Source organism: Rhineura floridana, chromosome 19 (assembly GCF_030035675.1).
Source record: "Rhineura floridana isolate rRhiFlo1 chromosome 19, rRhiFlo1.hap2, whole genome shotgun sequence".
NCBI lineage: Eukaryota > Metazoa > Chordata > Lepidosauria > Squamata > Rhineuridae > Rhineura > Rhineura floridana.
The window spans coordinates 28,070,770-28,093,730 of NC_084498.1; the positions used below are offsets into that span (position 1 = coordinate 28,070,770).

At 50.1% G+C, this 22,961-nt stretch overlaps 1 protein-coding gene across 2 annotated transcripts in view; it reads left to right on the forward strand.

The window, feature by feature from the left end:
- BCR (BCR activator of RhoGEF and GTPase) overlaps positions 1-22,961 on the forward strand; it is a 93,783-nt gene that overhangs the window by 28,711 nt on the left and 42,111 nt on the right. For both annotated transcript variants that reach the window (XM_061603027.1, XM_061603028.1), the window contains exons 2-7: positions 8,226-8,410; positions 14,476-14,580; positions 15,160-15,345; positions 19,644-19,751; positions 20,887-20,947; positions 21,371-21,423. In XM_061603027.1, coding sequence (XP_061459011.1) covers positions 8,226-8,410; positions 14,476-14,580; positions 15,160-15,345; positions 19,644-19,751; positions 20,887-20,947; positions 21,371-21,423 — 698 coding nt within the window. The remainder of the gene's footprint in view (positions 1-8,225; positions 8,411-14,475; positions 14,581-15,159; positions 15,346-19,643; positions 19,752-20,886; positions 20,948-21,370; positions 21,424-22,961) is intronic.

Below are 22,961 nucleotides of genomic sequence, written 5' to 3' on the forward strand. Positions count from 1 at the left end.
AACTATTTTGTGGTTTAGACTGAGTGACCCAAAGTAACGTCCTCAACTTTGGATGTGATCTCTTGGCCTGGCCTGGCCCGGTTGTGTTGTGCCCCTTTGCTAGAGACACCAGTGGTGGCTTGGTGGGGTGCTGGTGGCCTTGCGCTTCCTGCTGACAGGCTGCGGGGGCAGGCGCAGCGTCTTCCTCTGGGAAGGCATAATGCTGAGAGGAGAACCCTGCCGCTCTCTTGCCGTTGGACGGAGGCCGCCAGATCCGTTCCTGGCAAGTGGGTGCTGCCAGCTGTCCCCGAGGCATCCTGTTGAGGCCTTACGCAATATCTTGTGGGTGTGCTTTTGGGGGGCACTGGGTTAATTCCAGAGAGAGGCGAGGAGTGCAGAGCCTACTCAGAGGCTTCTGAACATGCACCTCCGTGGGAGCTGATGAGCTCCTCTGATGCAGTGCTTTTCATGTAAGGTCCATGTTCCAGAAGCCCAACTTTGTTCGGCTGTAACCACTGGCTGTGCTGGCTGGGGCTGATGGGAGTTGGAGTCCACCAGGCTGGGGAAGGCTGTGACAAAATGTCAGGCGGCCCTTTAAAGGCTAACAGACTTATTTTGGCGTCAGCAGCTTTTCTTTTCAGTGTCTTTGGGGCAATTAAAATAAGCAGACGTCTCTCTTAATCTTCGACTGCTCCTAGCTCACTGAATGTGGGAACGGCCTCTGCACCAAGGTCTTGAGGTGTGGTTGACGTGACAGCTCTGCTTGCAGGATCCAAGGATGGCCCCTGCAAGTCATCACATGCTGGTCTTGTCCTTGGGTGGCAAATGTACACGTGTGAACTCTCCTTTTCCCTTGTTGGCTCGAGCAGGATCTTCATGTCCTTCCATATGTTAGGACTGTTCGCCATCTTGGCCAAAGACCAGCCTCTATTTATCTTTTTGTAAGCGCCTGGTACCCAGATAGGAGAAATGATGAGATGCGCTAGGCTTCCTCTTCCTCGCACTGCCGCTTCAGCTGTGCCGTTGCCAGCCCGGCCTCCATGATGTGCAGTCCTGCTCATGTGTCACCACCTGATCCACCTGTCAGTATCCCAAGCTGCCTCCTTCCTGGCTAAATAACAGCTTGATGGAGACTGACAGCCCTCTGTGTAGTGTGTGCTTGACAAAAACAACAGCCTTTTGGTGTGGGTTAAACACCCACACAATCTGGGGAGTCAGTTTGCACTGTCAGAAGTATTTAGCAGGTGCCTGTGAGTAATTGCTTTCACCATCTGATTTCACATGCAGTCACTGAACATGTGCAATCATCAAACTTTAAGATCAGCATCTGAGGCAGCCCTTCCCTCTGGTCTACCAGTGAGGGTTGTTAGATTAGTGAGTACCAGGAGCCCTATTCATGTGTTACTCACAAATCCGTGTGGACAGTTGAGCAGGGCCACAGTTTTAGCCTCATCCGTGGGTCGTCTTCCTGCAACAGCTGTGTGTTGCACCTCATTGTCTGCAGAGAAATTCCAACACACTACACTTTGGGGCTCCGTGCAGTCGGGGTACCACCACAACGGAGTGATCTGACCACGTGGAGCCCCTCCACGTGAGCGGGTTCCTTGTGCAATGGGATTTCGCTGCAGACAATTGCATGCAACACATGGTGGTTGCCGGAAGAAGACCTGATGGCAGGAGCGGAACCACAAGCACGGTCCTGCTTTGCCGTCAGCAAGGATGTGCCCTGCCCAAAAGAGATGCAAACACAGGGTGACCTTTTCTGCGGTGGCCCCATATCTTTGGAATATCCTTCCCAGGGAAGTGTGTGCAGCCCCATTTTTGTCTGTCTTTAGGAGAGCCTTCAAGGCTTCCTTATTCCGGTCCACATTTAGATAATTTAGTGGTGCTGTGGTTTTAGTAAATGTTTTATCTGCTGCTGTCTTTTGATGTTGTTTTATTAATGTGGGATTCTGGAATTTTGTTTGACTCTTACCAACCGCTTTGGGAGAGATAGCACTAGCCACTGCTCAATTACCTGCATTTCTGTGCATGTTGGGGTCCACGGGGTGTGTGTGTGAGTGTTTAGTGATTGCATGTTACCTACCACCACACACGCTCCTCTCCCAAATTGCTGGCACTGCCGCAGCTGAAGCATCATTGCACAGGAGAGGAAATCAGGTGCTGGAGCAGGAACTTGAGGCAAGTCTCCCACCTGCTCAGTGCCTCAGATTGCAGGTGGCTGAACTACCTCTTGTGGGCGGTTACTAAAGAACGCCTTCCAGAGGGGGAGACATCTTAGGTCCACTGTCCTGAAGTCTGTTTTGATTGCTTCTGAATACCAGTTGCTGGAAACTGCAGAAGGGAGAGCTGCTCTTGTGCTCAGGCCGTTTCCCATTCTTCCCATTGGGGCATCTGGTTGGCCACTGTGAGAGCAGGAGGCTGGACCAGGTGGGGCCTTGTTGGCCAGACCCAACTGCGTCAGGCCTCTTCTTGACCTCTTACGTTATTTTTAATGAATAGTTTGCACCGTCTTATGTGAACCACTTTTTTTAATTAAGCAGTGTATAGATCTTACTAGAGAGCCAGTGTGGTGTAGCGGTTAGAGTGTTGGACTATGACCTGGGAGACCAGGGTTCGAATCCCCACACAGCCACAAAGCTGACTGGGTGACCTTGGGCCAGTCACTGCCTCTCAGCCTCAGAGGAAGGCAACAGTAAACCACCTCTGCATACGGCTTACCATGAAATACCTATTCAGAGGGTCGCCATAAGTCGGGATCGACTTGAAGGCAGTCCATTTCCATTTTTCATAGATCTTGTTAAATAAATAATTAATCTGTAGCAACAGACACTGCAGAGAGTCTTGTAGCACCTTGAAGTCTAACAAGGTGATTCTGGTTCAAGCTTTTGTGGGCAGGACTCCTCCACTCCATCAGATATAACTAGTTAGTACCAGAGTAAAAAAGCACAAAGACTCCTTCAGAAAAGGGTTTCCATTCTGGTTTTTGGAAATGAACAGGTCTATTTTTGCACCCGCACCACTTGAGAGACTCTGTGTTGGACTTTGGTGGCTAGGATCCTCTTCCTGTTTGTGCTATCAGGGTGGAGCACTCTGGAGTCCAGCTTACAGCAGTGCCTTTATTAGCCCAGCCAAGAAAACAAATGTCATAAGAGAGTGTGCAAGCTTTCAAGTTCCCCAGAACTCTTCATCAGGCTAGATAGCAGCAGCAGGGGAGGAAAGCTGTTGGTAAGCTATCCATGTCTGCATCTGGCAAGTTTTTAAGATGGCTTGACTAACTGCAACAGCTTTTTTTCTCTTATCCCCTTTCTTTTTTTTAAAGATACCTAGCCGTCTGGGGACCTTCAAGTCTTGCACGCATCTTCATTTGAAAGCATTTCTAAACCATTTAATATTTAAAAATCTGAGTGGTATGCAAAAGTATGATATACAGACAATAAAAAGTACAATGAAAACATACAATATAAAAACCAGTAAAACAGTATTATCAAAACAGGTAGGGGACCCCTCCTTTTCATAGTGCATTTATGATGATTTGTGTGCCTGACAGGGTCAAGGTAATTACAACACTATTTGTGCCTGCAGGTGGAGACGCTGCTTTGTTTCCAACTGTTGCATGTCCCATCACTTTTTCCTGCTGAAGTCCTGTTACTTTTCACGCCGCAGATGTCCTGGGCTGTGTTGTTTTATCTTGTTTGTGCTGTAACCCCTTCGGACATCAATAATGTGGTAGCATTGGGGAAGCATTGCAGATCGAAAGTCTAAAGTAGAATCAATCCACCACTAATGCACTATTGTTGCTAAGAACATGTTGCAGAGTATACCTGCAATAAAATGCCAGTCTGGAGAGCCCCAAGAAACGGATTCAGTAATAACAGAGTCCAATCTGTTAGGGTCAGGGAAAAAGTTTCGTCTTTACAAGACGTCTGCAGCGACTGATGGATGATGCTTCATGTCTGGCATTCAGTGAGATTAAAGTGGGGAAAGCGGTCGTGTCATGTTGACCTCCATGATCTTTTTTAAAGCCAAAGGTGAGAAAACCAATTTTAATAAGCCCAGAGAAATGCTGTCTGTAGGACCTCGTGGCTAGCTGTACAAACGGAAAAGAGGCCAACACAGGGAGGAGTTCCTTAGCGGTGGAATTGCCAGCAATTTCAGTGAGAGAGAAAAATGGGGAGGGGGGAAATGAGTAAGCACTTAAAGCTTAGAATGAGCCGAACCTGGCAAGAGATGTTAAGAGCCGCCAAAAGGCCTTTTCAGTACTCTTCAAAGCAAGAGGAGGAAGAGGGGATGGTAAGCCTTCCTCTTGTTCAGTGAAGAGAATTAAAGGGAAGATGAAGATGAAGATGAAGGTGGCACTGCTCAGCTCCCAGATTGCTTCCCCTAAAAGGGGAGCCGCGTTCAGCCTCACACAAGCAGCCCAACCGGTTTGGGGGCAGGGATTTCTGTTCAAGATTGATAAGGAGTTGGTCAGGAAACCCCTAACTACCTTAAATAAATGCAAGTCTTCAGGGCTAGATGAATTGCATCCTACAGGATTGAAGGTATTGCTGCTTTACGCTTGAGAACCACTGTGTCATTCTTGAACAATCCTGGAGAGCGGGTGAGGTGCCCCAAGACTGGAGGCAGGGAAACGTCTCAGTCTTCAAAAAAGAAGATCTGAGAAAGTCAGTCTGGCTTCAGTAGTGAGATTATAAAGGGTCTTTTTTATAGAGACAATTTGCAAGCATCTTGATAACAATACAAAGATTAGTAAGAGCCAGCATGGATTTGTCAAGAGTAATAATACCCCTTTTTAAAAAGATTCAATTACTAACTTAGTGGATTGTGGGCATGCTGTGGACATAATTTGTCTTCATTTCAGCAAAGCATCTGACAAAGTCCTCCATGATAACCTCCAGGTTAGCAAACTGGCTGAACAGCCCTAAATGATAGCCCTGTCTGGTGGGTTCACAGCTGGTTGGAGAATGACGCTCAGAGAATGCTCATCAGGGTTCCTCATTAAAACAGAGGGAGGTTATGAGCGGGCTGTTGGGCTCTATCCTGAGCTGAACACTCTTCAGTGTTTGTGTCTGTGACTTGCATGAAGGAATAAAGAGAATCTTTTTCAAATTTGTGGATGGCACAAAACTGAGAGGGATGGCTAAACCGTGAGAAGATAAGAACTAAATGCCAAAACAGCTGCAATCGAATGGAAAACTGGGCTGAAATTAACAAAATGAATCAACAGAGACAAGTGCAAGCTTCTGTACTGGGGTGAGGATCAAATACACAGGATGGGGGATACCTGGATTTGGCTGGCAGTAGGACCTGTGAAAATATCTTGGGGTTGCAGCCCATTGCAAGCTGGCACCGCTGCAAGAAAGGCGAATGTGACTTCAGGCTTCGTGTCACAGAAAGTTGTAGTTGGGTCGATTTGTGCAAATTAAAATGTAATGCCCCAATCCAGCTTTTACACATGTGCCCCCAGCTGAGGGGCCTGCATCAGAGCTGCTTCTTTCTAAGTCCCAACTGGCCTGGGGCCAGGATACCTGAAGGACTGACTCCTTCTGCATGCATGCATTCAGTCAAAGGATTTACATCTTCTCTTCAGCGGAAGAGGTTGCTTCAGAACACTGAAGCAAAGGGACGAAGCGTACTCTGCCTGGACTAGTTACTTCCCTTTTGCAGGCAGTCCAGCCCTAAAGCCATCCTTGCCCTTTGTGCTGTGATGGTTTTGCTTTCTCGCAAGGTAGGGCAAGGAGGCTGCCGTAACAGGCCAGATTGCCCCATTGAAGGGAAAACGCAGAAATGTGTCGTCTTCAGTAGCACAAACTGAAATGCCGCTGGGCTCCGTTGAAACAAACAGGAGCTGCATGGTGATTCTTTGCAGTGGGGCAGGAGGACCCTTCATTGGAATGTGAATGGCAGCGCAATTTGGATATTCTGCCTCAGGCACCAAAAAGTCTTGGACTGACCCAAATAATTTAGCTGTTAGTCTAAATACAAGTATTAATATTAGTTGAGACCATTGTGGGGGGTAATTCTCCTCAAGCCCATCAGCCTCCTTTAGAAGGGGAGGAGGCTGAGGAAGGAGGGAGATGCTCAGGAGTTTTCCTCTTCCTGCCCCCAGTTGCAAATCTTGCTCAGCCGAATTTCTCCCTAGGGCCAGGATCATGCATCAGATGCAGAAGGGAGAATGTGTTGGCTTCAGCAACTCGGGTGACACATCCGTATCCTGGTAAACAACAGGATTCCTTTATCAGCGTCCTTGCCCATTATTCCTTCTGCAAATCCATTCTTTAGGTTTAGGAAGCCGGGGAGGCCTGGTCCTGGTCTTCAACCTTCTCCTCTCGAGGAGGAAAGCAGCCCTCCCAGGCGGCTGTGTGAAGCCTGGGACTTTCCCTGTCACCATCATGTCCCGGCGACTGTTGAAAACGAAGATTCATAAATGATGAAGTGATTCTGTAAGGTGACAGGATTCCCCTGGCTAGAAATCCCTGCTCACAGCAGCTGATCCAAGGTCACGCCATTCATCTCTGTGTGCAGACGCCAATGTCTAACCATTACAAAGAGATTAAACTGGAATGGTGTTAGGACTCGGTCAAATCGCAGCCCCCACAACCTTGAGAGGCAGTTTACAAGCTGCCGTTGGCAGCCCCCCTCCCCAAAAATGCAGAGAGAGAAATGCAGCGCTGACAGTAATGATACATTGTTATCTCCTGTGTCCCAGAGCGGAACTCCAGAATTCCAGCATCAAGGCTGATCTACACGTTTGCAATGGCGGCTCATTTTCTCTCTATTTCAGCGCCTGAGGATGGTCTTCTTTGAGACCCAGCCGGGCACTGAATACTGCAGCCAACATCTCTCCCAGCCCTGCCTGGAGATGCCGGCAATTGAACCCGGACCGTCTGCATGCCCAGCCCAAAGGGACCACAGCTCGGGGGCAGAGCATCTGCTCTGCATGTAGAAGGTCCCGGGTTCAGTCGCCGGCAGCACCTCCAGGCAGGGCTGGGAGAGAGATTCCTCCCTAAAACCCCAGAGAGCTGCTGTAAGTCAGAGCAGGCGATACTGAGCTCGATGAACCAATGGTCTGGTTTGGTATCTGGGAGCTTCCTCTGTCTAGTATCGGTGAGCTACATTTGGCCACCCTCTACCCCCCATAGTATGCCACAAGTTCAAGCTGTTAGCTGAAGAGTGGGAGGGGGAATCTGTGACTGTGAGTCAGCTCCACATCTCCAGGAGAGCACCCTCAATCTTCCTAAAAGCTGCAGGGGTGGGAGGAGCCCCAAGAGGAAGAGGAAGGGCACGGGAGTCCAGGGGACTCTTGTTCGAACGTGTTGGTTTTAAGAGGCACCTATGCCACCACTTTTTGTCCCCACAAAAAGGAAAAGAACACCTGTCTTACATTTTCTGATTAAGCATGGCATGAATTAATTTAGGTAAAATCTGTTGTAATGCAGTGTTAAAAAATGGCAAAGTGTGTGTGTGAGAGAAGAGCGGGTGGCTGAGGTGAGAAGGAGACAGTAGGATAAGATTTTTTTCCTACAGAACTCAAAAGTGTTTTCTGCTTTTTCTCTGCTGTGCCTCTCTCTGCACCCCACCCCCACCCCAAGCATAGATAATCCAACTTTTTATTTTAACTCTAGAATTGTTGCACAATTTCATTAGGTGAAGACGGCCTTTTGCACTTCTAGCCATTTTCCTTTTCTGTGCTTTCTCTCTCTCCCCTCTCTCGGGATCAGCTCCATGTTTTAACCCTTCCCTTTTGAAAAAGCATTGCCTTTCTATCCCCTCCAATTGCAGCGGGGGGGTCATGATGAGGAATGCAGTGAGGGCATAGGACATATTTAACCCCCACCTACCCAGCCAGGGGTCCCCGTGAAAATCTCCCCCCTCTAACCATGAAGGCTGAGGAAGGGGGGGAGGCTGCTCACTCGGCTAGAGAATGTTAAAAGTCTGGGAGTTGTGCCGAAAGCGGAACAGCCATGAAGCACCCCAAGAGGGCACAAGAGGGGCTGGGAGGGAGGGTTTGTCTCCAGCTTGGGGGTCTCTCTCGTTGTGCAAAGCTCCCCCTCCCCAATGAAGTCCACCTGGCAGCATCGAATTTCCTTTGGATCATGATGGTTCTGCAGTTCGTTGATGGTATCTGTGTTTGGGGGTATTGCATGAATTTCATTTTATGTTACACTTTATGGTCTTGGAAGTTTGGAGTCTCCTTATGTGGCAAGCAACTACTACATTGAATCCATCCTTTATTTTCTCAGACATCGCTTTTGGTGGAATGCCGCCCGGCTATGCCTATGACGCGGACCGGGCCGAGGAGCATCGTCGGCACCATGACATGATGCCCTACATTGACGATTCCCCCGCCTCCTCCCCCCACCTCAACTCCAAGAGCCGAGGCAGCCGGGACACCCTTTCCTCGGGGTCTCTGGAGTCCACAAAATTGGTAAGGGCCCCTTCCTCTTGGCCCAGCCTGCAGGGAAGCAGGAGGGAGCAGCGAGGGGTGGACAGGGTCCCATGCAGGACTAGGCCTTCAAGGGGCCAGGGCTCTCCTCCATCCTGGCCCCCTCCTCTTCTTCAGTCCCACCTCCTCCCCCCAGGGGCAAGCCCCCAGCCCCCTGGAGAAAGACGAGCCAAGGGAGCTTCTGGGGAGGGACCGAGTGCTCCTTGTCTCTTCTGCCAGGCCGGTGGGGTTCCGAGGATGAGAAGAAGCCACTTCCTCCTTGCCCAGCATGGAAGAGGGGGAGGGAGGGAGGAGCACAACAGCAGCCAGAAGAGAGAGCAGTCCTTTTGTCCATCTGAGGTGTGTTTTTGTGCCCTGAGCTGTGCAGGGCATTGAAGACCCCCCCCCCCAAGCTTCTGGCGCAGGAGATTTCTGTGGGCCTGGATTGCCTTTCAGGTACCTTGTCACAGAGTGACAGGCTCAAAGCTTGCTTGCTTTTCCAAGTGGCAGCTGCCCGGCAGGGAAGTGCTGGACCCATTTGCCCTGCGTGGGCTGTGGTCTCTCTGGAGGCGTGCCGCCCTTGGGTTTCCTGATCCCTTCCTTTCCCCTGAGATGTGGGTCTGGGGCCAGTCAGCCCTTGGCCTCTTATTTTATTTCTTTATTTATTACATTTGCATACCGCCTCATAGCTGAAGCTCTCTGGGCGGTTTACAACAATTAAAAACATTAAAAACAAATATACAAATTTAAAAACACATTTTTAAAAAGCAATTTAAAAAAAAATCTTCAGGACCAGCAGCACGCGAATCACCCAGAGCGATGGAAGACTCCTCATTTAAGGTCTCCCTGGGATGCGGATGAACGGCTGGGCTTGCAGGTGTGGCTGAAGTATCCCAGGGCCAGGGACGATGGGAGCTAGAGTCCAGCTGCACCTGGAGAGCCCCAGGATCACGGGATCCCTGCGGGGTGCGGGCGGGGGGTTTGCACGCCCTGCCTTGCCTTCCGTGGCGCTCTCACGGCACTCGGCATCCCAATTCCCCCTAAGATTGGAGGAGGAATCGGGGCAAAATGGGCGGCTGAACAGTCTCTCTCTCTCTTCTGGGAGCTTTTGGCGTCTTTTGCTCTTGCTTTAACTTCCACAGCCGCCCACTCTTGCTTGTCTTGTTTGTGGCTCTTTTGCTTCCCAGTTCCTCAGCCGCAGCAGCCTGAGCAAGAAGCGAGGCCTGTTAATTTCCCCTGAGCCTGGGTCAGCCGCAGGAGGAGGGAGCAGCCTCGGTGTATGTCTAAAGCAGCCTTCCCCAAGCTGGTGCCCTCCAGCTCTACTGGAGTACAAGTCCCATCAGCCCCAGCATCCTATGGGTGTGGTGGCTGGAACTGATGGAAATTGTAGTCTAAAAGAGCTGGAGGGCACCAGCTTGGGGAAGGCTGCTCTAAAGCCATATTTCTGTGCATTGAGACATCAATAGCAGCTTCTGCTAGCACCACCGTGGCTGCATTTTTAGAATCAAAGTTGTGCTGCAAGTTGGTGCTTTCATGGAGGACAGGGCTATCAATGGCTACTAGCCATGATGGCTGTGCTGTGCCACCCTAGTCAGAGGCAGCATGCTTCTGAAAACCAGTTGCCGAAAGCCTCAGGAGGGGAGAGTGTTCTTGCACTCGGGTCCTGCTTGCGGGCTTCCCCCAGGCACCTGGTTGGCCGCTGTGAGAACAGGAGGCTGGCCTAGATGGGCCACTGGCCAGATCCAGCAGGCTCTTCTTATGTTCTCCTGAGCAGCTGTTGTGTGAGAGGCGCTTCACTCTTCCCTGTTGGTGATCAGGGAAGCTTTTATGAGCCACCTCTGCCACATCAGTTGTGCCCTCGGTCTGAAGTTGGCTGGTGCATCCCACTGGGGACAGGATTGAAGGGCAGCCAAACTGGTTTGGAAATACACCACGCCAGCTCCTCCTCCTCCTCCTCCAGGCCTTGCTGGGGGGTCTGGCAAGGGGAGGGGAGAAAGTAAGTCTTGGGCACTTCACCCATCGGCTGTAACCCTGGAAAAATGACTGCATCAGTCTGGGTTGGGTGTTCTGACAGCAATGTTTTTCTTTAAGAAAGCTTCCCCTGAAGTGTGACCTAGTCATTCAATGAAAAAAATGGTACAATGGTTGAAATGGCTTTATTCTTTTTAATTTATTGAGTCTGTATCTTTGTATTTTATCCTTTTTTATCTTACTGTATGCTGATTTGGTTGCTTCTGGTTATGAAGCAGTTTGGAAATCTTCATCCTCATCAGTGGAGAGTAAAGTGTGGCAGGTGCCTGTGGTTTCCACAAGGCAGGGGATAGCCAATGAGGTGCCCTCCAGATGTTGCTGGACTACAGCTCCCATCAGCATCTGACCATTGGGCATGCTGGCTGGGGCTGATGGGAGTCCCAACATGTGGAGGGCACCTCATTGGCTACCCCAGCCATAAGATCACAAACATGCAAACATTGGCAAAGCAGCCAACCAAAGACAACAGTAGACGCGTAGTTGTAAAACCGAGACATCCAAAGCCAGCTTTACCTCCTAAAGGTTGGGGGGGGGGATGGTTTCCGCCACCTTTTCCGAAGGGTCCAGCAAGGCAAAGCGCTGTAGGGAGGTGCTTCCACGGCCTCCGATGAAAAGGATCCAAAGCAAGACCACCTTGGGTGGCGTCTTGTGGGAGAAGAATGGGGTCAAGGCTGGCATCTGCACTTGTGTCTGGCGTGCACATGGCAGCCAGGCGGTGCTTTGTGTGCTGCCTGGATGACTGCAAGGGGGAGGTCACCGTATCTTCTTGCCTTGCCCTGCTGCACCATCTCGGCACGGATAACGCCCTCCTAGCCGTGAGCCATCTGGTGGGGCCCAGCTACGTCGCGCTCTCTCTCTGCTCCCCTCCCAGCTTTCCTCTGTGGAGCCTTGTTTGCTCTCCCCCTTACGACTGCCCTGGTCCCAATGAGGAGCCCCCACCCCCGAGGACATGGAGGAGCACGGCAGGAAGGAGAGCTACGTGTGAGCAAGGTGCTCCCACAATGTCTGAAGCAGCCTTCCTCAAGCTGGTGCCCTCCAGAGATTTTGGATTGCAACTCCTGTCAGCCCCAGCTTGCATAGCTGTGTTGACTGGGGCTGATGGGAACTATAGTTCAAAGCCCCTAAAGGGCAGAAGGTTGGGGAAGGCTGGTCTGAGGCATTTGATGCCTTGAGGCCCCTCTCAGGCGCCAACCCTCCCTGCAGGAGTGGAAGGCCTCAAAGGGAGAGCCTGGCTGAGGCCTGTCGTGGCCAAGGGGCCCAGATGGTTCTCCAACCTCTCTGGTCCAGTGGCCTGGGCTGGCCCTTTGGAATCAGTGGAGGCCGTTCCCTTGCAAGCAGCCCTAGGCAAATGCCAGCCAAAACGGGGGGGGGGAGATTTTGGGAGGTCAGTGGGTCGGCTGGGACTTTGGTTCCCAGCAAGCTTCCAGGCCAGCTCTGGCTGTCGCCTTTTGGCTCCATGGCAGGCCCTTCTGCTTTGGATCAGGATCCCGGCTCATGTGTTTGGGCTGGGGAGGGAACAGGGGTCACTCCACCAGCCCCTTGTCCAGTGATGCCCGTGGCCTGCTCTGTTGTCTGCAGCACACACCCCTTGCCGGTTGCTTTGCTCCCAAGGTCACCTGCTTGAGGCTGGGGTTGGCTCTCACCCTCCCTGTGGCTCTCCTTCCTCCTCCTCCTTGTTCTCTGCTGTTTTCATGGTTTTGCCTGAATGTACAAGCCCTTCCTGAGCAGAGGTTGGCATGAACACCATTGGGTGGTTATAAATAAATGTTGGCTCCTCCACCTCTCTCCGCATGAAGCAGAGCTGACTGGTTCTGCAGAAAACATTCCCTGTTCAGCACCACTCAAGCAGTGAGACTTCTTCAATAGCTTATTAAATGGAAGCCCTGGAAGATAATGTACATTGTAAGGATCTTAATTAATCTCTCTCCCCCCCCCCCATTCCCCATTGGCTTCTCTCTCTCTTCTTCCCCCCCTTTACTGGAAGTCTCTGCTCTGAACATGCTAATGGTGTTGCTTCTCAAAAAGTCATGGGCTGAGACTTCTTTAAAGGTCCCCCTTCGATACGCCCACTGGAAAAATGACACTTCTCTTGCTGGAGGAACGTGCCGGAGAGGGCTGCTGGGTAGTACTATTCATTCATTGTGTTTCCAGGCCTTAAACCCTTGTTCTCAAATGATTGTTAATGGAAACGGCAGAGGGGAAGGGCCTCAAGCCCTTTTAACACAGGCTGCAGGGTGGAGGTGATCCTCTCTGATCCTTGGACTTGGTGGCATCCACAGTCTGCCTTAATTGGCTGCCATCTGCAGCACCTGCAGCTGGTTCCCACTGGTGTAGTGGAGGAAGAACTGGGATGGAGATGGGGGGAGTACAACTCCCAGATGTTTTGGAACAGGAGCTGCAATGTCATCTGCTGGAGCTCCAGGGAAACTGATGGACCTTCCTTGCTCTGGCAAGGGAAACAGGGCTTTCAGATTTGTGACAGATTCTCACAGAGGAAGTCTAAGAACTAGGAATATAATCAAGCAGAAGTCAGACGTTTCTCTCTTTCCTGCTAGAAGTGTAAATGGTAACACTTCATTGCATGATTGTTTGCATTTTTAACTGAAAGCTAAATACTGCATTTTGGCTGGCAGAAAATCTTTGGTTAAAGCTGAAGGTGTGTTTTACAAGTTGAACCAGAGTCCAGTGGAGCTACTCCCAGGAAACTACGCATAGGATTGCAGTCCTTTGGTTTAAAATTGCAGTCATGCCTCGTGGCTGATCAGGGATGTGAAGCCTGCTCTCCCCGGTCAGATTCTAGCTTGTTAACCACTCTTGCCACCCTTGGCCAGCTCATTGTTCTCTGATTTAGCTGATCCTAATAAGTCGCACATTATGCTATGTATAGCTGATCTCTCTCTCTCTCTTTATGCGTATATCTATCTGTCTTTTGAAGGTGGGGAGGGTGCCGTGGGGGCTTTCATGATGAGCTCCTGCACTTCAAAATACACTCTCACCACGGCTAGTTTCCCTGCAAAAGGTTCCTGGTAGACAAGCAGAAAGGCTTGGGAGGCACCAGCATGGACAGCCCCTTGACGCCCTGGGTTCTCTTAAGCCCTCTGCTCTGCTCTGTAGGACCCAACCCAGTTCACACCACCACCCTCTATACTCGAGGTATTTTTCATCGGTTTGTTTAATCATTTTAATACTGCATTTCACTAAGATTCCTGATGATTTACAAAGATAATACATTCCACCTATTTCTTAGAACTTCTTCACTGGTCTGTTTCCAAGCACAATGCAGAGTGCCGGGTGCCTATTTTTAAAGCCCCGGCCAGCAGGGCCAGAAGTCAGGCAGGTCCAGCAGCATCTGGAAAGCTCCCAGATAGTCAACCCTGCACTCAACGGTTGGCTTTTTTAAAAAAACCACTGCCAGTTTTTCATTGCTTACATTTTTCAATTTGTGTTACCTTATGGGATTTGTCGTTGTGCAGACTAGACTGCCCTAAGAACATCTATACTGAAAGGCAATATTATTTTAATAAAATGAACATGAGCAAACCCACTGGCTTAGAGATATGGGCTGGATGGCTCCCACCTCTGCTGAGAGGTTTGTCCAGAGGGATTGGTGCAAAGGAGCCTGCTGTGGGGATTGACAGTCCGACGAGTCCCAGCCACTTTTCTTCTTGGTGTTCCAGTGAGCAGCCCCCACCCACCCTGCCTGACCAGCACACTGACATCCTTTGCCTGGGTGCCACCGTTCTGGCTCAGGCAAGTTTCCCTGCAGCAGCAGCAGCAGCAGCCGCAACCCCTTGCAAAACTTCCATACAGAAGTTTGTAATGCATTTTTGTGTGTTATTTCAGCTGCAAACTGTATTGCAGAATTTGGAGACATGTGAAATACGACGGATAATTCTGTTCTGTTCTATGTGATGGCCTGGAAGGTGGGAATGCAGAGCTGGCAAAAATTCTCCTTAATTCCCTGATTCCACATCCAGGCTGTGAGCTCCCTCCTGCATTGCCTTACCATTGTTTTTCTACCTGCTTTCCTTCACCAGAGTGAGCCAGACTTGGAAAAGGGCTTGGAGATGAGGAAATGGGTCCTGTCTGGAATCCTGGCTAGTGAGGAGACTTACTTAGGCCACCTTGAAGCCCTGTTGCTGGTAAGAACCCCCAGGAATGTGTGAACAGGGGGTGGGTTTTATTTTCAGGGCTGTGGGTGGAACACCCAAAAGGGGTCCTCCCCCCATTCCAACTGACTGGGAAGTTCTCCAGTTCAGGCCCCTTTAGAGAGTGGAAGCAGTGCATAGGGCATGGCTGGCCTCTTGTGCAGCAGCTCCAGTTTCTTCCAATGGAGCTTCAGCAAGAGAATTGCCCTGTTCCCCAGCAGGAGAGAAGACTCCTGAGGCAGCCCCCTTGTCTTATGCTTCGTGGCAGAACGGAATAGGATTGGGTTTGTTCATAACTGGCGCTGCCTCCCTCTACCTGGAGCCCTCCAGATAGTTTGGCCTGTAACTCCTATCAGCCCCAGCCAGCAGTGCCGCGTTATAGTCCAAACACCTGGCGGAAGCCAGGTTGGGCAAGGCTGATCCAGAGCATGTCCAAATGGGGGGTATTCTTGAATGCTCAGGCTGGAAGCCCAGTTGTCCCAGCTGGGTCAGAAGAATGCCCAGTGGCTCGGCTGGTGGATGCTCTTTTTATGCCTCTGAATAGTGATGGAGTCCTTGGCCTCTGTTTTCCAGCCTATGAAGCCTTTGAAAGCGGCTGCCACAACATCCCAGCCTGTGCTGACCAGTCAGCAGATTGAAACCATCTTCTTCAAAGTGCCTGAGCTCCACGAGATCCACAAGGACTTCTACGACGGGCTCCTCCCCCGGGTTCAGCAGTGGAGCCACCAGCAGCGGGTGGGGGACCTCTTCCAGAAGCTGGTGAGCCAAAGCCTGTTTAGCCAAAGCTGTTGTGGCCTGCGGAGCCTCTGCTTTTCCCAGGTGTTGCCCACTCTGCTTTTTCCTGTTGTGTTGTGTGCATGTTGGGGACGATGGGGTATAAGGCTGGGGAAGAGCAGGTACCTTGAGAAGGAGCTATGTGGGACAGAAGGTGTTCCGGGGTTACAGGTTGCACTGCTCTGTGACTGGACTCAGCTTTGCGTTGCATCTGTGTTGGAATTGCAGCAACCTTTCTGGATGCCTTCACAGCCTTCTTCATCATGGTCTGAAGCACATTTGTGTGTTCATTTTTCATCCCAAGAATTAAGGTTTAAGGCCAGAGACAAGAGTAACCTTGCCCATCCTGGTGCTTTCCAAATATTTTGAACTCCCAACTCCAAAGGGGAAAGGCTATCACTCGTAGAACGCCATCTGCTTTGAATGTGGAAGGTCCCAGGCTCAGTCCCTGGCAGCATCTCCAGGTGGGGCTGGGAGAGGCTCCCTGCCTGAAATCCTGGAGAGCCCTTGCTGCCAGTCACTGTGGAGAGTACTGAGCTTGATGGACTAAGGGCCTGAGTCAGTATAAGCCAGCTGCCTGTGTTCCCATCAGCCCCAGCCAGCCCAGGCCTGTGATGCTGGGGCTGGTGGGAGCTAGGGGTCCAACACATCTGGAGAGCACCAGGTTGGAGAAAGCTGAGCAGGAGGTTTCTTCTAAGCTGAGGTTCCCAGACTGTGGTCCATGGACCACTGGTGGTCCTCGAGCTTCAGCCAGGTGGCCCAGGGCACATCTGCACTAAATATTCAATTGCTAAATGTTTAATTGCTTATTTTAGTTTTATATCATATCCTCTTGTTTTACATTTGGATTTTATGGAATGCAAATTGTAGTACAAAAATGCCACATAAAAAGTCAAAGGAGGAATAAAAACCACACAGCATCTGGCACAATGGCTACCACAGGCAGAATAACCATTAAGTGGGCCCCAAGACCCTCAGCAATTGGCCAAGCGTCAGAAGAATGATGTCCTTGTGTGACCTTTTCTCAGGAAAAGAGATTTGGGGGGTATTTTTCATTGGCATGATCCTCTGGAAGAAGAGGATGGCTGCCTTCTTGCATCTTATAATGGCCTGTCAAAATCAGACAAGAGGTCTGTTTTTTGCTACTGAATCCACATGGGACAAAAGTGAAACTGCCCCCATTACCCTGTTGCAGCTCTGCCATTTTGTTCATCAGAATTGGGATCAACAAAAGCTGAGGGTTAAGGTCCCAGCATTCTGTCTGTCTTACCCTCCTGAAATCCTTGCGGTGCTCTGGGCATTGTTTGCTGCTCTCTGCCCTGTGCTGTGCTATCTCCCAACAGCTGGGTTTTTTTGAAAAAAAAGTTGCCTGTATTTAATTCAGGCCGTGGCAAATTGACAACCACAGGAGTGGCACACGACAGGGAGCTTTCCCCCTCCTTCTCTTCCCGGGTCCAGCTTTTGTTCTTGATCCTGTCAGACCCAAAGCCTTTGCAGTCCTCCCTTGGGGAGTTGCCAAATCTGCTTTGAATTGGGGGAGGGGGAGGAGGAGAAATGAGGTCCAGATGTTTGGAAGAAGGAAGCAAGGGCATATTCTGCCCCCTCTTTCCCTGGTAGCTGTCAGATTCTCCTCCCCCCCTTCTCCCCCCCGTCATCTGCACTCCTCCCTGTCTTGATCTAGCCTTGCTGTTCTGCCTCCTCACCCCCAGCCGTTGGGTGGACACATTTTTCCCTTGGCGATCCTAGAGTTCTTCAAAATACCTCTTGCCGCAGCCATGTGGAAGACCATTTCCCAGTCTGCCTCTCCCCGACTGGAGAAGGGGGGCTGTCTTCCAGAGGCGTCTCTTTCTTTTGAAAGAAAGGAAATGTTGCGCTCCTGAGGTGCCTCCGGTTCTTCAGTCCGGAGGAGAAATTCTGCGGTGCGCAGGAATGGCAAGGCCAACTCAGCAGGGTGGTACCAGCATCTGTCTTGTCAGTGCACCAGTTCCTTTTTCTTGTCTGGCCAGTGAATGGCTGTGTGTGAGGTATGCTGTCAACGGCTCTGAGACACGGAACAGGGTGGAGGGAGGAGCAAGGCTTCAGAGGCCACAACTCGTGTGCAGAACATTGTCAGGAGAGCCCTGCAGGTCAAGAAGGGCCAAAGGCTCATCAACATTCTGTTATCACAGTGGCCGACCAGTTAGGCCAGTGAGAAGCCCGCAAGCAGGACGTGAGGGCAACAGCAATCTCTCCACTTGGTGATTCCCAGAAACCTTACACTTTACATTAGCTTACAGTGAATTTTATTTGCCCATTCACCCATTTTCGGGAGATCTGTTTGGAGCTCCTCACAATCCCTTTTTGCTTTAACCAATCTAAACAACTTGGTATCATTAGCAAACATGGCCAACTCGCTGCTCACCCCTAACTCTAGAGACATTTTATGAACAAGTTAGAAAGAGCGAGTCCTCCTTTGGAGACCTCACTTCTTCCAGTGGGAGAACTGCGCAGTTACTACTCTCTGCTTCCTTACCCTTTGCCAGTTACTGATACATGAGAGGATCCGCCCCGTTATGTCATGACTGCTAGTTATGCAGGAGTCTTTGTCAAAAGGTTTTTGAAAATCTATACACGCAATGTCAACTGGATCACCATACGTGTATCGACGCGCTTGCTAAATGTCTTCTGCTTGCAGCCTAGTGTGGTCACACAGGGTAGCAGGAGGCAAGGTGGACTGTCACTCTCTTTTTGTGTGTGTCTTTCAAAGGAATTACAATAAAATCAGAGTTGAACCACACCAAAAACCAGACTAAACGTTCATTTCCTTCCTGGCCCAGAACAGAAATTGAGGACTGGGATTTGTGAAGTGAGGGCCCCTCCAGACCGAGTTTATTTTTTTGCAGATATATTCTGCAAGGTGTCATTGACATAATAATAGTGCATTAGTGGTGGATTTGCACTGGACCATCCACACATCATTCCGTTTTATAGTCGTTCTGCAATGCTTCCCCAATTTTACCGAATTATTATTACCTGGAGGGGCACTTTTGCAATACAGAGCAACAAAAGCAGGAGAGCAAATAAACTGGGACATTTGCAGCATAAGACGCTACTGGATTTCCGTAGGACGTTATGGGGCACACACTGATGGAAGACAGAGCAATGGGTCTGCCCTGAACCTTTTGCAGGCGCAAACAGTCTTGAACGCAGGGTTGCATATAGTAACATTACGAGCACAAATCATCATGGATGCACAATGAACAAGATGCCTGCAGGGGCCCTGAAAGGAGGACTGGGCAAGGCCTTTGGGCCGCTTTGTTTCTCTGTGCCTTCTCTTTTGACTCTGGCTCTTTGATGGCCAGTGTGGAGCGTTTGCAGAGCCAGGTGCCCAGCTGTGTAGCAAGCACAGAGTTTAGTTACTTGCGAGTTCAGACATGCTTGGAATTCTTCCAGGCGTTTCCCGAGCTCACCTGAACTGCTGCTGCTGTTGACAAGTCAGCAGCCGAGATCAGGGCTAAGCCCCGGGGCTTATTCAGGGGCTGGGTAAAGGGCAGGATCAAAAGTATAATAAATTTTCATTTTTAAAAAAATAAGTGGCCACATTTGTATCCTGCCCTTCCTCCACTGAGCTCAGGACAGGAGGGAAATAAAAACAAGCAATTGACAAAAGGCACCCCCCGAGCATTTGGGAGAGAGACATGCAAGGTATCTTCTCTCACTAGTGTGGCTTTTCCATATGAATTACTAATGCAGGAGAAACAGCATCTGAAATGGACGCTCCCAGGCGCTCTGTGTCTGTCTCTGTCTCTTGCATCCATTGCTGCTCTTTGCTGTAAGCTAAAAAGAGGCCTTGGTGTGGGGCTGGCGTTGGCTCTGTGCAAATGTCTCTAGCAGTTGCGTAGCGAGAGGAACAGCGACCTTTGCTAGGTGCGTCCCTCTCTGTGTGTGTCTTGTTTGTGCTGCCCTCCTGCTAAATCATTTCTGCCTGAATTGGGGAAAATGGCAAAGAGGCTGACACAGCCCCTACAAAATTTAACCCACTGGTCAGAATGCTGGGGGTGGGTCAGTGGGTTAACCCAGATGTATCATCCGCTAGGTAAGCAGATGACCCCCCCCCCAAAAATATGCTCTCTCATAGTTGTGTCCCTGTGCTGCCCTCCATGTTTTGATGGCATAAGGTCTCCCTTGTGGTATAAGCCTCCCTTCCATTCCTTTTGAACTGAATGCAGCCAGTAGCCATCTTCTCTTTCACGCCCGCCCCCATGTCGCTAGTGTTTGTTTCATTCCACATTTGCTTTCTGTAGGCCAGCCAGCTGGGAGTGTATCGGGCCTTCGTGGATAACTATGAGGTTGCCATGGAGACGGCAGAGAAGTGTTGTCAGGCCAACGCTCAGTTCGCAGAAATCTCCGAGGTAACGTTATGATCAGACACGTGGAGCGACTCAGTCTGACTAATGTACTTGGATGAAGCCCTTGGGATGTCCTTGCAGCTCTTGCCCTTCAATGGTGGCGCACTCCCCCTTTCATCTTCTCTGTTTCTGCTCATTTCAATGGAGCTTGCACAGAAGAGGTTCCCGGTGCAAGTCGGTTCTGTCTGTCTCACGTGCTGCAATGCTCAGTTGGCGCCCAAGATCTCACATTGCTCTTGTGTTAGGGTCACCCCTGATGGACCTTCTCTGGCTGTGAAGCGATGCCAAATCAGGGAGCTCCCCAGAGCAGGCAATGCTTGCGTGTTTGCACTCTTTGCTGGAGTGGCTTTGAGCTGCACTGGTATCACCACTGTTCTACACAGGGGGCAGAATGAGAGAGTTTAAATCCTGTGATGAAATTGTCATTAGCAAACAAGAGGTAAACAAGTCTACTTCAGCAGCAAGTGTCAACCTCGGTCTAGAAATGATAGGGCTTTGTAAGCCTCAAGTGGAGTGAGATGGAAGGGCTCTAGAAGGATTGTGTCTTCCAATGTCAAGTGTTTCTCAAGTGGAATCGCAATACTGTTAGTTTGTTTGATAGCCTTTGGGAGAGAAGCCCTCTTGAGTGGGATACCTTGTGCAAAAGCTCCTTGAGGGTTCCTGCAAATTGGGTAGCTCCTGCCTCAGTCATGTCTAGCCTGGTGCTGCTGAAAGAAACCAGAACAAAATTGGAGGTCCTTATTTCCTTTATCATGCCCCAACTGTGTGCCGGTACACCCCAAAGCAGATACTGCAAATCTAGGGGGACAAAAGAACACAAGAGGGAGGTCCTTCTCCAAGACCCTGGAGAGCTACTGCTGCTCAGTGTAGGCCAGTCTTCCCCAAACTGATGCCCTCCAGATGGTTTAGACTACAACTCCCTTCAGCCTCAGTCAGCTGGCTGTGATGGCTGGGGCTGCTGGCAGTTGTGGTAAAACACCTCTGGAGGATGCTTGGTTGGAAAAGGCTGGGGCAAGGAATATTGAACCAGATGGCCTGACAGCTTCCTGTCTTCAGAAAGACAAGGAACCTAATCCATTTCCTGTGGCACTTTGAAGAAAACTAACCCAGTGGACATTTTCTTTCTACCCCTTCATAGAATCTCAAGGCTAGAAGCACCAAGGATTCAAAAGAACAGACAACAAAGAATTCTTTGGAAAGTGAGTAGTGCACCCCTGGATTGGGAACTGTGTTGCTCTCAGGACACGCAGGGCAGGCAGCTCCATCTGTAGTCTTGACTCCTGATTCTGGTTCTGCAAGGAATAATATGTCAGATGTGATGTGTTTTTTGGCCACCAGCACTAACGGCTGAAGCAGAGTGCTGTGTGTTTACCAATAAAATGAATGGGGCGGCGGGGGGGAGGTGGTTGCATGCATTTGGGGCTCTGTAGCATTTTGCTTGAGAGTGATCTTGTCCTGTCTAGTGGACACCACTCAAGGAAGGGATGGTGCTGTGAGCTCTTTGGTTGGCGGAAGCCTGCCCTTTTTCTTGCTCTGGGGTTCATCTTTGCAGTTGCGTAGGTTATACTGGTCCACAAAGCCCTGTGACTCACATGGGGCCTGTAATCTTTCTTTCTTCACAGCTCTGCTCTACAAACCGGTGGACCGAGTCACACGCAGCACCCTTGTGCTCCACGTAAGTTGCTTTGAACATTGATGCTTGCCGTCACCTCACAATAAGCAAGCTGGGAAGTGGCACATGGAGAAGCCTTGAGATTTCTGTGCAGCAGGGCACAAAACAGTTGCAAAAATATGCAACAAAACAGCAGCCAGACTATTGGCAAGGATATGGTATATTTTCTTCATTTTTAATTCCCAATGTGTTGAGAGTAGTGCACTTATTTTTTTAAGTAGATTGCCGTTTTAAATCCTCTTGGGGTGCTTGGGAATCACCATAGTCAGAATGCAGATCTACTGCCATTGCTCAGGGCTCCACATATTTTTTCTTCCTCAAATACAGCTGCACAGCACTGCCTCCCTCCCCCTCGCCCATTTCCATGGGTAGCCATGGGGGGAGGGTTTTATCTATTTTTAAAAAAACACCCTTTCTCTCCTGTCCCATTTTTGCAATTCTGCAACCTTGTTGCTGCCAAAGCAAAACTGTATTTGACAATACTTTGGGGAGATCCGACTCTGAGTCTCCTGCATCCTTTGCAGTTTGGCCAAGATGCGCTTCAGCAGATGGTGCTTTTGTGACCATCGAGCTCTGGGAAGCTTGAGAAAGACAATTTTAACTGCTTGGCTTTGGAAATAAAAAGAATGTTTCTTCATCCATAGCTGCTGCTGCTCAACCACCTTTGGTGTTGTCAAAAATGCTCTCACCATGTCTGTTTCAGAACTGTGTATGTTTGTGAGGAGACTTTCAGGTGCTCCTTCATATCTGGGTTTCGCAGATTATCAGTGTGGGTCTCCAGCTGTGCTCTGGCTGACATGTCAGGCCCCCAAATCTCTCAGTGCAGCTGAAAATACAAAGGAGAATTGGGGGAGGGAAGAATTTGGCTGCACGAAGGGGGTTGGTGTGGCTTCCAGATTCAAACAAAAAGTCTGTGAATAGCAAATGTGACACAGTACATTAAAATACTGCCTAAAAATACTCTAGCAGCTTAAAATTACCCCGTGCCTGCACAAACCTAGAAGCTGGCCCAAACGAGGCTTTTCTGAAAAGTGTATGGATTTTGTCAAGTTTTGCTGGGAGGGAAGGCCCCCGGTCACGTCAGCATTTCCTGTTCCACATCTGCCACAAGTACCTTGTTCTTCAAAGCCCTCTGTGGCCTAAAGCGATCTCTCCACTCGGGGCATCTCAGGATATCCCTGTCCACGAGCTTTGCATATTCAGCTCTAGCCCGCTCAGCCCTCAGAAGGTCTGCTGCTCCCCTAGACGGCTCTAACCCTTCGTCTTGGAACTGCCTTCCAGATGCTTGCATGATGCCACCCACCCCTTCCAGCAAACCCTTCACTCTCACTCCTTAAGGAAAGGAAGCCTAAGCACACAGCGCTGCATTTGCTCACATCCATCCTGTATCCGCCTCCCGTTTTCCTTCCTTCCCTCCTGTGGGGTCCTGGCTTTTCTTGCTTGAGAAAGACCCCTCTACGATGACAGCACTTTAAAGGGTGGTGGTGAAAGAGATGGTGGTGATAATATTGTGGCTGGAAGAGAAACTGCTGCCTTTGAGG